Consider the following 13,980-nt stretch of genomic DNA (forward strand, 5'->3'; position numbering starts at 1 on the left):
ATGGGCATTTTACGGGTAGGTTCTAGATTGAATTGTTCAAGCTATTAGGGTAAGACTTAAACTTTTCCACCAGCATGTATCCATAGATCGATGGACAGACTGAACATGTGAATGGACTGTTGGAGTTCTACCTCAGGCACAATGTGAGTGCCATGCAAAGAGACTGGCCAAAGCTATTAGATGTCACCCAATTTTCTTACAACTTGAAAAAAAATGAAACAACGAACTTGAATCCATTTGAGATTGTAACAGGTCAGCAACCGCTAACACCCGATTCAATTGCTGTAGGTTATACAGGGTTGAATCTAGCAACATACAAGTTTGTCAAGGCTTGGCAGGAGCAAGCTGACTTGGCTAGAGTTTATCTCCACAAAGTAGCAAAGAGGTCGAAGAAGTGGGCAGACCAAAATAGGTGAGACGTGTAGTTTCAAGTAGAAGACTTGGTATTGGTGAAGCTGCATCCCATTGTGCACCATAAAAGACTAACAAAGACCTAGTCTAGAGGTATGAAAGACCTTTTAGAGTTTTTAAGAAGGTAGGTAAAATTGTCTACAAGCTGGATATATCACCTAAGTTGAAAGTACACCTGGTGTTCTATGTTAGCATGCTCAAGCTATTCCATGAGGATGAGGGAGATCTAAGATAGGTAAAGTAAAAGCATGCGCCATTGGGAGCAAGGGTCTTATATGAGAAGGAGGTCCACAACACATAGCTGATCGAGAAGTGAGGTAAAAGAACTACCAACCAAGATAGGAGTACTTGGTGAGCTAAAAGAGACTTCCAGATAGTGAGGCTAGTTAGGAGCCAGCAAAAGACTTATGGTAGTTTTAGGACCAGATCAAGCAATTCCATGTAGAATACACAACAAGGGTGTTGCACAATCAGGTGAGGGAGAATGTCATTCCTTGAACAGGCGCACCAAGCGCACAAGCTCGAGCACCAAAGGTTAAGGCTTGTGCACTAGGGACACTAGTGGGGGTTTATGCACTAGGCCTTGTAGAGGAGTCTAGACTACCTGCATAACATGTAAGCCTACCCATACAAGCTAGGGTCAGGCACGCAAGATGCCCACACCACATTTAGGAGGGCCTAATAGTGTAAATGTGCTCCAAGATCTTTTAAAAATGTATAAGATCAACAAGAGCCTTCAATAAGATCTGGTTGACCCTCAAAAATCAGGATAAGAGTTTTGTATTAATGTGTATTTTGTTTAATCCCTGATTTTTAAGAGATATTATCATCCCGTGATTTTAGGGTTTAGCCATAAGTTAGCTGGGGGCCTTAATTAAAAATAAAAGGTTGCCCCATCCTCCTTTGTACATCATCAGACTCTTTGCTTGAGTAATATACAAAGCATAATCCGATAATTCTTTTATTCTCTAATTTTTTCAAACTTGCACATTCTATCCTTCCAGTTGTTTTAGTGCCACACACTTGTGTTTTAGGCTAACTTAGGCTAGAAGAAGGTGATTCCAAGCTTAAGGCCACGCGAATTCTACGTCTTTGGTCAGAACCTATGACACAGGCACTTACCTCGAATCCTATTGACACACGTTGGCCCTTAGTATGGGCTGTTGCCTAGAACACCATCGATATCATTTGACCCTTAGTTGGTATGGGTAATCACATTTAACACCATCGATAGATGTCCACCTTTTTGTTACCTTAGATAGTATTAGTAGATATTGGTGCAAGATGTTGCCTCAACCCTTATCGGCACAAACAGGCCCTTGGTGTAGTTTTTGCCTTAGACACCTCTTTGGTAAATGCTGGCACTTGGTGTGAGTTGTTACCTCAGACAGCTCTTTGGTAGATGCTAGCACTTAGTGTGGCATGTGTACTGTGACTTTCCCACCCAAGGCACTTGTCTACCCATCGATCACTATCAGCACCAAATGACACTAGTGCATGTGTCATAGACTCTAATCTTATGCCAAACTCCATATGCCTTAGATAGGGAATTGACTCCATCTGTTTAAGTTAGCCTATTTAACTCAAGTGCTCAGCATAATTTTGGCTTGTCAAAGATTATGTCACAGTACTAAAACTTCTAGAAGCTCATAAATTTGATGCTCCCAAGACTATGTTTAGGTGCACTTACACTTAGGTCTGATCATGTGTCTACACCTCGACCATAAATGCCACATTTGTATATGACTATGTGCCCACCCATCACTGACCAGCACCCACACTTGGGCCTGGCTCAATTCTACCTAACCTGAACACTGTGCTTGAGTCTTTAAAGTCTTGATCACTACCCATACCATTATTATGGGCTAGTTACTCATGACCTAGGCTTTCAGTAGGCCTCAAGGCCTGGTCCCCCTAGTTGTTAATCTTAATCCTACTAGAACTAGAACTATTCTTTGACTCAAAGAGAACCCCTAGGTCTGGAAAGCTTATGGATGCGATAAATGCACATGCATCAACCTCCATTGGGATATGTTGGCCTTTGGTCTTGGCACATGCTTCGACCACCATTAGCACATGCTGGCCCATTATGTGAGTAGTTCCCTCGAACACCATTGGCACATATTGGGCCATGCACCACATATAGGTATTCTAGGCTTGGATAGCACTCAATGTGCACCACGATTGGGTGGTAGGTGGATTTATGTGCATCTTCATTTTTTGTCTTGCCAATGCCATTTTTATGGCTTGCGAATTCATATAAGCACTCACCACACCCGCACCTAAGCCTAGCTCAATTCTACTGAACCTGAACACCATGCTTAAGCCTTTAAAGTCTTGATCATTGCCCATATCACTATTTTTAGCCAGTTTCCCATGACCTGAGCCTTTAGTAGGCTTTAAGGCTTAGTCCTCTTAGCAGTCGAACCCTATCCTACTAGAACTAGAATTACTCTTCAACTTAGAGATAACCTTTAGGCCTAGACTAGTGTCATGATTAGGCCTTGGTATGCCTTAATCCTACCCTGACTAACTTTGAGTTGAGTAGTGGTTGAGGCCTTGTTGGTGGAATAGTGGTCCTAGAGCAATAGTCATGTAGTATAAAGCCCACAAACATGTTGCTGATTGTGCATGTAGGCATTGTAAGCCTTAGGCCCCAAGATACAAAGGTAAGTGTGAGCCAATGGGTAGGCACCTTATTGTTAGGTAGCTAATCAGGCACTATCGATCGAAGACATGTATAGGCACCCTTGAGTGGGTTAGTGGAGCAATTAGTGGAATGCTAGAATTATGGTGGCCAAGAGATAGGTCATTAGGCCCTGAGTTTGTTAAAGAAAGGCCTTGAGGTGGCTGAAAAGAAAAATGTCCCCATTTCAAGTGTTCTTACGATTTCTGGTAGGATGGTTAGAAAAGCCCTTACACTCTTTATAGAGGACAACTAGTGTTAGCCCTCCATCACCCCCTTAGTTAACAGGCCAATAAGGCCTTGTTAGTCTAAAGTAAGCTACTTCTAGGCACATGTGTTGTCTAAATGGGTAGGCATTATCGGGTCATGAGTATGGCACAACGTCTTCTTAAGTCAAGGTAAACTCGATGACAATTGAGACCTATGGGCCTCGTATCACACTAGTGCATTAAGCTATGAGGTTAGATGCTAACGTTCACTATGCCTTCAGTTTCCTCTCTTTGAGCCAATTTGATGAGTAACCAAGGATTATGAGATGGTGTTTGCATAGGAGGGGCACCATCAAGCCTAAAGGATGAGTGAAGTAGTAGGTAGGCATACTACTAGAACCTTATGGCCCATTGGTAGAGGTGTGTTACAGTTAGGGTAGCACACCTGAGTCCTTTAAGGTGGGTTGAGCATGATATAAGGTGTCCATCATGCATTTAGGTAGCCTAAAATGAGGCTAAGGGCTAAAGCCTTAAGTTATGAGTTTTAAGGGATGAGACAAGCCTAGTGTGGCTTTGGGTTGGCTATTGACTAGCATCTGTGTTGTGCTTTTGAGTTCAAGGCATGAAAAGTTGTAGACATTTAAGGTGGACATGGTGTTGGGTTTTCACTATGCTAGAAAGAAATGGTATTATAAAAATTAGGGTAGGGCACTCTTATGAGCAATATGGGTTGGTGCTCGGGACCTTTATGCTTATAGGCAAAGATAGGTGCTCAAAGCCAACTTTAGAATCATAGATTGATGAGTTGATGGGAGTTTGGTTCCTCCCTACTGAGTTTGGGAATGTTACATGTGACCTTATAAGTTTCGAGCCAGGAAAAGCTCACGAGTATGTGACTTGAAGGCTCACATCAAGCTATCCAAGGGAAAATGGACTTATGAAAGGTTGACCTAGACTATGAGCAGTCTTGGTGCCACATGGATGCATGGTTTCAGTCTAGGAATGAACAACCCATGATAGTTCATATTAGAGCCATGTTTGGTTAAGTAGTGAGACTAAAGCAGCTATAAGTGTGGGTATGAGATTGACAAATTGAGGCGAGGCTAAGCTGAAAAAGAATTCTTAGGGTTTGATTATGTTATTATGGCTATGTGGGCTCGAGAATGAGCCATTGATGTGTCCTATAGGAAAAATTGGCCCATGTGAAAGGCTTTTGAGTGGACTCTTAAATGCCAAGTGAAAGGGCATAGGAGTTTAGCCTCACCTAGTGAATGGTGTTAGCTCGTGCAGGCATGTGATGCCCTTATAGTCAAAAAACTATGTCTAGACTAAAATGTGAAAGAGGCTACACCATGAAAAGATGTTATGTGAGGCTGTATGGGCTAAAAGAGTTTTATCCCGAGGGATTTGAGTTAAGCTTATTGAGATCAGTTACTAATGTATGCACTTGTGTGGTGCAAGTGCCTTAGTAGGGGTATGAGCTTAGTATTTGAGGTCCAAGCATGGTGCCATTCTACAGAGGTAGATGAGTTTGAGTTGGTTAAATATTGAAGCCATGAGTTTGTAATGGTTGGTGGACCATGAGTTCTTATGGTTAAAGGATCATGAGATAGAGCCAGCCCATCGACCGTGCTTATGTTAGTTGAGAAAAAAAGCCTTATGAGATGTAATGGTCAATAGACCATGATAATGTGTAGCTTAGTGAAATGAGCAAATAGGAATTGGCCAATTGGTAAGGCCTTGAGTTTGTAGGTCAAAAGACCAATTGAGTTGAGTAAGTTGATGATATTGGCATTCGAGTGGGATTTGGTTAGTGAACTAGATGAGTTTGAGCAAGGTAGAATTGGTCCAATTGATTAAGTAAAAAATGGAAGATTTTTTAGCAGATGTTGGCCAATAGGATAGCCATGAGTTCAAGTAGGTCAGTGGACCTAAAGTATCAAGTGGGTTAGTGTACCCTAAGATTGAGCAGTCAATAAACAGTGTGATCGAATGCATTGGTGGATCTTTGAGCTTTGTGTAGGCTTTGAGTTGCCCTTTAAGATATGCCAAAGTCAAGGTAAATGAGTTGTTGAACCATCATAGAGACATGTTTGTACGTAAAGCCAAGCTAAGTTTTAAGTAAAAGTGGGGGAGACTTGTGAGTCATTGTGGAATTGAGTTGTAGGTTGAAAGAGTTCTAAGTAAAGTGTCATAGGCATACAATTGGTGTGATGGGTCATGACCAATAGAGCACCAATGTGTGGCAAAGCGAGTGGTCATTCATTATACTAAGGGTCATGATTAACAAGGGTGCCTCGAGGTCTCAACATTATAAGGCCATAGAGGAAGCCACACAATGACACATATTGAGTAATTGAGATTCAGTCTTAAAGGTAGATGTGGAAATCAGCACAAAGGTGTAATGGAGTTAGGATGAGACCATCTACATTGGTAATGAATGAGACTATGGGTAGTGCCTCATGTGATGAGATCTAGACCCAATTTGTAAGGGCACAAATGAGGGACATATGGGAAAATGTCAACTGTGTGCAACAAAAGAGTTGACTATGGTCTTGGCACCAATGAGGGCAATGACATCGTAAATGGGGGAAATTGTCATGGTTAGCCCCTGATATGCCTCGATCCTACCATGACTAACCCTAAACTGAGCAGCAGTCAAGGCTTTGTTGGTAGGATAGTGGCCCTAGAATAACAAGCATGTAGTAGAAGCTTAGGAACATTTTACTGATAGTATGTATAGGTGGTGTGAGCCCTAGGCCCTAAGATGCACAAGCAAGCGCAAGCTAGTGGGTAAGCACTTTGGAGCTAGGTAGCCAATCGGGTGCTATCGGTCAAAGCCATGCATGGGCACCTTTAAATGTGTTGATGGAGCAATGAGTGGAATGCTGGAATTATAGTGGCCAAAAGACATGTCATTGGGCTTTGAGTTGATTGAATAAAGGCCTTGAGGTGGTTGGAGAGAAAAATGTCCCTATTTCAGATGTCTTTACTATTCCTGGTAAGATTGCAGGGAAAGCTCTTATGTTCTCTATAAGGGGACAACTATTGTCAACTTTCTACCACCCTCTTTGCTAGCAGGCGGGCCAGTCCTTGTTAGTTTGAAGTGGGCTACTCTAGGCACATTTGGTGTCTAGGTGGGCAGGTATCACTGAGTCACAAGTATGGCATGATGTCTCTTCAGTCATGGTAAACCTAGGGACAATCAAGGCCAATAGGCGTTGTATCATGCCAGTGCATTTAACCATAGGGTTAGATGCTAGAGTTCGCTATGCCCTTGGTTTCCCTTACTTGACCCGATTCGATGAGTAACCTAGGATAATGAGATGGTGTTTGTATAGGAGGGGCACCACAAAGCTAGATAGATGAGTGGGCTAGTAGGCGAGCATATTGCTAGACCTTTCTGGCTAATTGGTAAAGGTATGCTATGGTTAGGGTAACACACCCATGTCCCTTGAAGTGGGGTGGGCATGATGTAAGATGTCCATCATGTATACAGGCTACCTACAATGAGGATAAGGTCTAAGGCCCTGAGTTATAAGTTTCATGGGATGAGACAAGCTTGTGGCTCTAGGTTGGCTACTGACCAAATTTATGTTGTGCCTTCATGTTCAAGGCATGAGAGCTTGCAGATGTTCTAAGCGAGCATGGTGTTGGGTTTTCACTATGCTAGAAGGAAAAAATATTATGAGAACTAGGGTAGTGCGCCCTTATAAGCAAGGCTGGTCAATGCTTGAGACCTTGACAGTAGAGATAGGTGCTTAAGGCCACTTTTGAGAATTGTGGGTTGATCAGTTGATGGGAGTTAGGTTGCTCCCTATCAAGTTTGGGAAGGTTATGTGTAACCTTATGGGGTTCAAGCCAGCAAAAGCATATGAGTATGTAGCTTGATGGATTAACATCAAGTTATCCATGGGAAAATGGACTAAAAAAGGCTAACCTAGACTATAAGTAGTCTTAGTGGTGCACGAATGTGTGGTTTTGGTCTGGGGAATGCATGGCTCATGACAACCAGCTTATAGACTATGACACATGCATATGCCTTGACTACCATTGAAATATGTTGGCCATTAGTCTCGGCACATGCTTCAACCACCATTGGCACATGCTGGCCCTTTGTGTGAGCAGTTTCTTCGAATTGCATCGGCATATACTGGGTCACACACCATGGACAGGCATCTTGGGTAGGGCTATATATAAAGCTCATCAGTGCTCACACGGAGGCCTGGCTTAATTTTGCTAAGCTTGAACATTGTGCTTGAACTACTGGAGTCTTGATCACTATGCACACCACTATTCTAGGCTAGTTCCCCATAACTTGGACCTTTAGTATACGTTAAGGCCTAGTCCCCCTAGCTGTTAGACTCTATCCATGACTAGGAGAGAACCTTGGGCCTGGACCAGCTTGTGGACCATGATACAGGCATATGCCTTGGCCACCATCAAGACATGTTTGCCCTTGGTATTGACACATGCTTCGACCACCATCGGCACATGCTAGCCTTTTGTGTGGGTAGTTCCTCTGAACACTATCGGCACATGCTGGGCCGCACTCCAAGCACAGGTATCTTGGGCCCGAGCCATACACCATACAGACCATGACCAGGTAGTAGGTGGGTTCAAGCACATCTTTATATTTCTACCATGCCAATGCCATGTTTATGGCTTGTAAATTCATATAATGCTCACCAACACCTGCAGCTAGGCGTGGCTCAGTTTTACCAAACCTAAACGCTGAGCTTGAGCCTCTAGAGTCTTGATCACTACCTATACCAATGTTTTGGGCTAGCTCCCTATGACTTAGACCTCTGTACGCCTCAAGGTTTGGTCTTTCTGGCTATAAGACTCAGTCCCACTAGAGTTGAAGCTGCTCTTCGACTCGAAGAGAACCCTTATGCCTGGACCAGCTTACAAACCATGACACATGAACTTGCCTTGACTCTGTTATGCTATAACTGGAATTATTCCATTACTCAAAAAGAACCCCTAGGCTTGGACCAACTTGCAAACCATGACACATACGCATGCCTTAACTTTATCTCGCTAGAATTGGAATTGCTACTTAACTTGGAGAGAAACCCTAGGCTTAGACCAGTTTACAGACCATGACACATGCATATTCCTTGACCACTATTAGGACATGTTGGCCCTTGGACTTGGCACATGTTTCGACCATTATCAACACATGTTGGCCCTTGGTGCAGGCAGTTCCCTGGAACACCATTGGCACATGCTGGGCCATGCACCACGTCCTAGTATCTTGGGCCTAGGTTGCACACCATGTGCACCACAATCCAGTAGTAGGTGGTTTCAAGCACATCTTCATATTTTTTTCGTGCCAATGCCATTTTTATCGCTTGAAAATTCATATAATGGTCTTCTAAGCCTTTATGTGAAGTTTCATGCCAAGATGACTCATGTTCTATTTTTCATGATTTTCAAAATTTTTTTTGGTTTGGGATGTTTTGAAATTTTTTTAGGAGTTTTGTCAAAATTTTGGTATACAGGATCCTTGTACTTTTTTTTGGCATAAAAAAATTCAACTAAAAAATCGAAATGTAGAAGATTTTGCAACCATTTGAATAAAGCTTCCCCATTTCATACACTTGAATGGCTACTCACTATGAACTTGTAAAAGCTTTTATACTCTTTAAGGGGTTGTGAGTTGTCAAGGTTTCTTAGGGAATAAGGGGCCAATATAAGGGCCAAGACCAGCACCCATCCCACATCATGTGCACATACACCCCAGCCTCAACATGGGGAAACTTACCATAGAGCTTATGGCTTACTTTGATTTAACATGGGGAAACTTACTAGGTGCAAACATAGTAAGGATTGATAGATTGAGAGCTCTTTCTTGATTCTATGAGTGATGGTGCATGGTCGTTCTTAGTTGGTGGAGTAATTTGTTTGGTTAATTTCATTAACAAATGAGACCTTAGCCAACAAACTAGCTATACAGAGGTGATCCTTCATGGCTAGCTTTTTAGAGGGACTATGGCCACTTTGGCCACAGAAGTTTTAGGCAATAATAGGTTTGTGATGCCCTTAGATGTTCTAGCTCATACGCACGCTACACTGATGTATTCAATGAGTTTATAGCCTTAGTCGACAAGCCCAAATAATCTTTGAAATTTCATCATGATGGGGATAGATCATGGCAATTGTTGGTATTTAACTAGGAATTCCTAGTAAGCGTCAGTCATCAGCTCATGTTGACTACATCTCTACCCTTTGTACACCACCTATCATTCCTATCAATTAAATGGTCTAGTGAAGTGCTCGGATCATGACGATATGGACAGTTCACTTCCCATCGCGAGAAGTCCACTAAACCTTATCATTTAGAGGATTAAGAAGTCGTAACAAGGTTTCCATGGGTGAACCTACGGAAGGATCATTGTTAAATCTAGCTCAATGAATGACCTGTAAAAACATTAATGAAACAACAAGGGGGTGACGGTACCTCTATGCCCCAAGCTTTTTTTGGCCTCGAATAAACATGATGGTTACTTCATTTTGCCTCTCAAGTGGGTGAAATGATTGGTATCATTGCTTGTGGCCAAATAATGAATCCCCAGCATAAATTACACAAAGGAACTATAACAAAAAGGTGAGCATGTGCCAACACCATCCATTCATGGTGTATGCATGGGTGGCTCCGTGACTCTTTTTTTCGTGAAAACCTAAAATAACTCTCAGCAACAAATATCTCAGCTCTTGCATGGATGAAGATTGTATCAAAATGTGATACTTGGTGTGAATTATAGAATCCCATAAACCATCAAGTCTTTGAATGCAAGTGGTACCCTGAGCCATTAGGTTGAGAGCACACTTGCCTTGGTATCATGCATTGTCGCCCCCTTCAATCTCTACCTATTGGGGTCCTGGTGAGGGGGCAAAAATGGCCTCTCATGATCTCATCATTCATGTTTGGCCCAAAAGTGAGTCTCTAGCAATGATAGCGCTATAACTGTCAGTGGTAAACCTCTTAAACCCTTTGCATCACTCGATCGATGCTTGCATTACGATCCCAAGTCAGGCGGGATCACCCGCTATGTTTAAGCATATAAATAAGCTAAGGAAAAGAAACTTACTAGGATTCCTTTAGTAATGACAAGCAAACCAAAAAAAGCCCAGCTTAGGAATCGAGTGCCCTCTGCATCCTAATTGTAGTATAGAGAAGTGTCCTTAGTGGCAAAATGGGCCAAGTCCCCTGAAAAAGGGCATCGGAGAGGGTAAGAGCCCCATTGTGCCTGGACCTTGTCACACCATGAATCATTATCTACAAGTCAAGTTATTTGGTAATGCAGCACCAATCGAGTGGTAAATTCCATCCAAAGTTGAATATGAACAAGTACTGTAAGGGAAAGATTAAAAGGACTTTAGAAAGAGAGTTTACGAGTCATTAAAATTGTCATGAGGGAAGTGGATAAGGGTCAATGATGCACCCCAATTTGATGTGGAACAATGAAAGCTAGTCGCCAATTAGCTCGAGGCATGGACCGATGTGTGTCATAGCTGTAGCCTAAGCCTCGGCTTTCAAAATGCCCACGAAGATGTCATTGACATGGTCATGGAATGCAACAAACACTATCTTGGCATGTCTCGACACTGATATGCTCTCAGGGTCGATATATGTGCTTTTCATCTGGCTTGTCTTGAAATACAGACCAAAGAGTCTAACATGTGTACAAGTCAACAAGCTAGTAAACCCATAAAGCATAAGGAAGCTGATTGGTAAAATCCTTTATGAGTGCACCGCCGATCGACCTTGATATTTTAATAAGGGTTTAAGTGGGAGCATGCTAGTTGGGACCCAAAATATTGTGAACTATGCTTGAGTGGGGTAAAGCCAAAGGAAACTTTGGTAGAGGCTTATAGTGATACTGATGTGCAAATTGTTCATCTAACTTGGGTATAGGGATGAAAGACTAATTGAACCTTCTAGTAGCCAATTCCCTCTAAAGTTTCCCTCAAGATAGCTTAAGCCCTTAGCGAGTTATATCGGGTAAAGCTAATGATTAGAGGCATTGAGGGAACGATGCTTTTAACCTATTCTTAAACTTTAAATAGGTAGGACGATGCAGCTACTTCGTTGAGCCATACTATAGAATTAAGAGCTCCAAATGGGCCATTTTTGGCAAGGAAAACTAGCGATATGGGATGAACTAAAAATCGGGTTACAGTGCCCAATTACACACTAACCTAGAACGTACAAATGGCATTTTTTGATTAAAATAATAGGATAGTGGTCATGGAAGTTAAAATTCGTAAAAAAGTGTGTAACAACTCACTTGTCGAATTAAGCAGCCTTGAAAATGAATGGCTCTTAAGCATCTAACCTGTACTCGATCGTTGGGGAAAGAACCAGGCTCCGATGAGTAAGAAGGCACAATAGTCTCGGTAAAAACTAGGGCATAACCTTAGGTGGAATGACCATCGATACAATTCTTGGTGGTAGTAGTAAATATTTAAATAAGAACTTTAAAGGCCAAAAAAGAGAAAGGTTCCATGTGAGCAACACTTACACATAAGTTAATCGATCTTAAGAGACAAGGGAAGCCTATCTGATAGTGAGTTTAGCATGAGCTTCGAAAGGGATCAAAGTTCTTAAACTAGGATGTGGCGGCTAATGACAACGTTAAGGAGTCTAAAAACATCAGTAGGTGCCTTGAGAATAGTTATCTTTTTTGTTTAACGGTCTACCCACCCTAGAAATAGCTTAGTCAAAGATAGGGTCCTACGGTTAGAAGACCACCACACATTGCGTGGTGTTCAATGCACCTCCAGTGGCCCTTAAAAATTCAAAAGGCCAAGTGCCATCCTTATTTGGTCATACTCATAATCGCATTAGGTCTTTAAAGTGAATAGCCTCTGGTCGATGGAACAATGTAAGCAATAGAAGTCAACAAAATGGCTCTGTAACCTCAAGAAAAAAATTAGCACTGAGGTTAGGCATGCGAGTCCTAGTCTCAAACTTGTTGACTATCGGTGCACTATTTAAGCTACTCCTACAGTGAAAATGGGTTAAAGCATGTCAGATGAGGGATGGACTGGGAATGGCTCATTGAGGACCTTCCCTGGGTGATGAACATTTTACTCAAAGCTAGTACAAATAAGGGAAATCCAACCATTTAATTAAAACAAAGCATTGCAATGGTCCCTATGGATGCTCATGCAATGTGATTTCTGCCTAATGCTTTGAATGTCAAAGTGAAAAAATTCAACCAAGCGTAGGTAAATGGTGGGTGTAACTATGACTCTCTTAAGGTATTGAAATGCCTCATCATCTAATCAGTGACATGTTTGAATGAATTAATGAGTTTCCTACTATCCCTATCTACTATCCAATGAAACCATAGCTAAGGGAATAAGCTTGAAAGAATCATTAGGGAAAGAAGACCCTATTGAGCTTAACTTTAGTTTGACTTTGTGAAATGACTTGAAAGGTATAAGATAAGTGCGAGCCCTCAAGCGAAATTGAAATGCCACTACTTTTAACGTTATTTTACTTATTTCGTGAGTTAAAGGTGAAGCACGACCCCTTTTTTTAAACCCAAAGTCAGCTTCGATTGATTGATCTAGGCAAAAGACATTGTTAGGTGGAGAGTTTGGCTAGGGTGGCACATCTATTAAAAGATAATGCAAGTGTCCTAAGATGAGCACAATGAGAATAAAAATCTCATATGAAATAAAAGGGTAAAAGCTTGTTTGATTTGATATCTAATACGAATTTTAACCCTGAAAGCATGGCCTATTAATCTTTTAGACCTTCAAAATTTGAAGCTAGAGATGTCAAAAAAGTTGCCACATGGATAACTAGCTTATGACAGCCAAGTATTCATAGCGACATTACTTTTTGATCCTTCGATGTTGGCTCTTCCTATCATTATGAAACAGAATTCACCAAGTGTTGGATTGTTCATCCACCAATAAAAAATGTGAGCTAGGTTTAGACTATCATGAGTCAGGTTAGTTTTACCCTACTAATGATAGCGTCGTAATAGTAATTTAACCCAATATGAAAATAACCATTGATTTGCATAATTGGTCATTGCACTTGGCTGAAAAGCCATGGCACAAAGCTAGCATGTGTTTCATTATGATAGAACACCTCTAAGTCAAAATTTAGGCTAGAAGCAATGCACATGCTTGCTGCCCTGATTGCCAACCTATTATGGGGGCACATGGCCCCTAAGGGCATGTGTCATAGGTGTAGCCCCCATGATGGACAAGTTACGCAAGCCTTCTTAGAGCTAAATTCCCACTGAGTAATGGGTTAAATCCTTTGCTGATGACTTAAATATGCAATAAGGTATTGTAAGTGGTAGAGTGCCTTTGCTGCCATAATCCACTGAGATTCAACCCTCTGTTGCTTCTATTCGTCCCTCCTTTACCACACTTACCAAAGTCCTTTCACTTTATTTTTTTTACACTACACCCCCTAGGGTTGGGGTGAATGGTGTTCTCTATTGCAATCAATTTTGTTAAGTGATGATAGCCTTTCCTCAAGCATCCAACTAAATGACAACCAAATGCCCTTGGTATTTGTTACTGCGACGGGCTTAACCTTGGTGCAAGCACTTGCCTCGAACCCCATCAGTACACATTGGCCCCTAGTGTAGGTTATTGCCTTGAATGCCATCGACAACATCTGGCCCTTGGTTGGTG

General features: G+C 41.9%; 1 protein-coding gene and 2 pseudogenes across 1 annotated transcript; all 3 read left to right on the forward strand.

Annotated features, from left to right (window-relative positions):
- On the forward strand, positions 1–416 carry LOC149514063 (uncharacterized). Its single transcript, XM_089745745.1, has 2 exons — positions 1–15; positions 87–416. Exons 1-2 carry the CDS (start codon positions 1–3, stop codon positions 414–416), a joined length of 345 nt encoding a protein of 114 aa, XP_089601871.1.
- Positions 417–9,999: 9,583 nt separating this feature from the next.
- On the forward strand, positions 10,000–10,155 carry LOC149514064 (5.8S ribosomal RNA; annotated as a pseudogene).
- Positions 10,156–10,334: 179 nt separating this feature from the next.
- On the forward strand, positions 10,335–13,695 carry LOC149514065 (25S ribosomal RNA; annotated as a pseudogene).
- The last annotated feature ends 285 nt before the right edge of the window (positions 13,696–13,980 follow it).

The sequence above is a fragment of the Durio zibethinus genome, chromosome 17 (assembly GCF_047325235.1).
Source record: "Durio zibethinus cultivar Kanyao isolate XHJ-2024 chromosome 17, ASM4732523v1, whole genome shotgun sequence".
NCBI classification, from domain to species: Eukaryota; Viridiplantae; Streptophyta; class Magnoliopsida; order Malvales; family Malvaceae; genus Durio; species Durio zibethinus.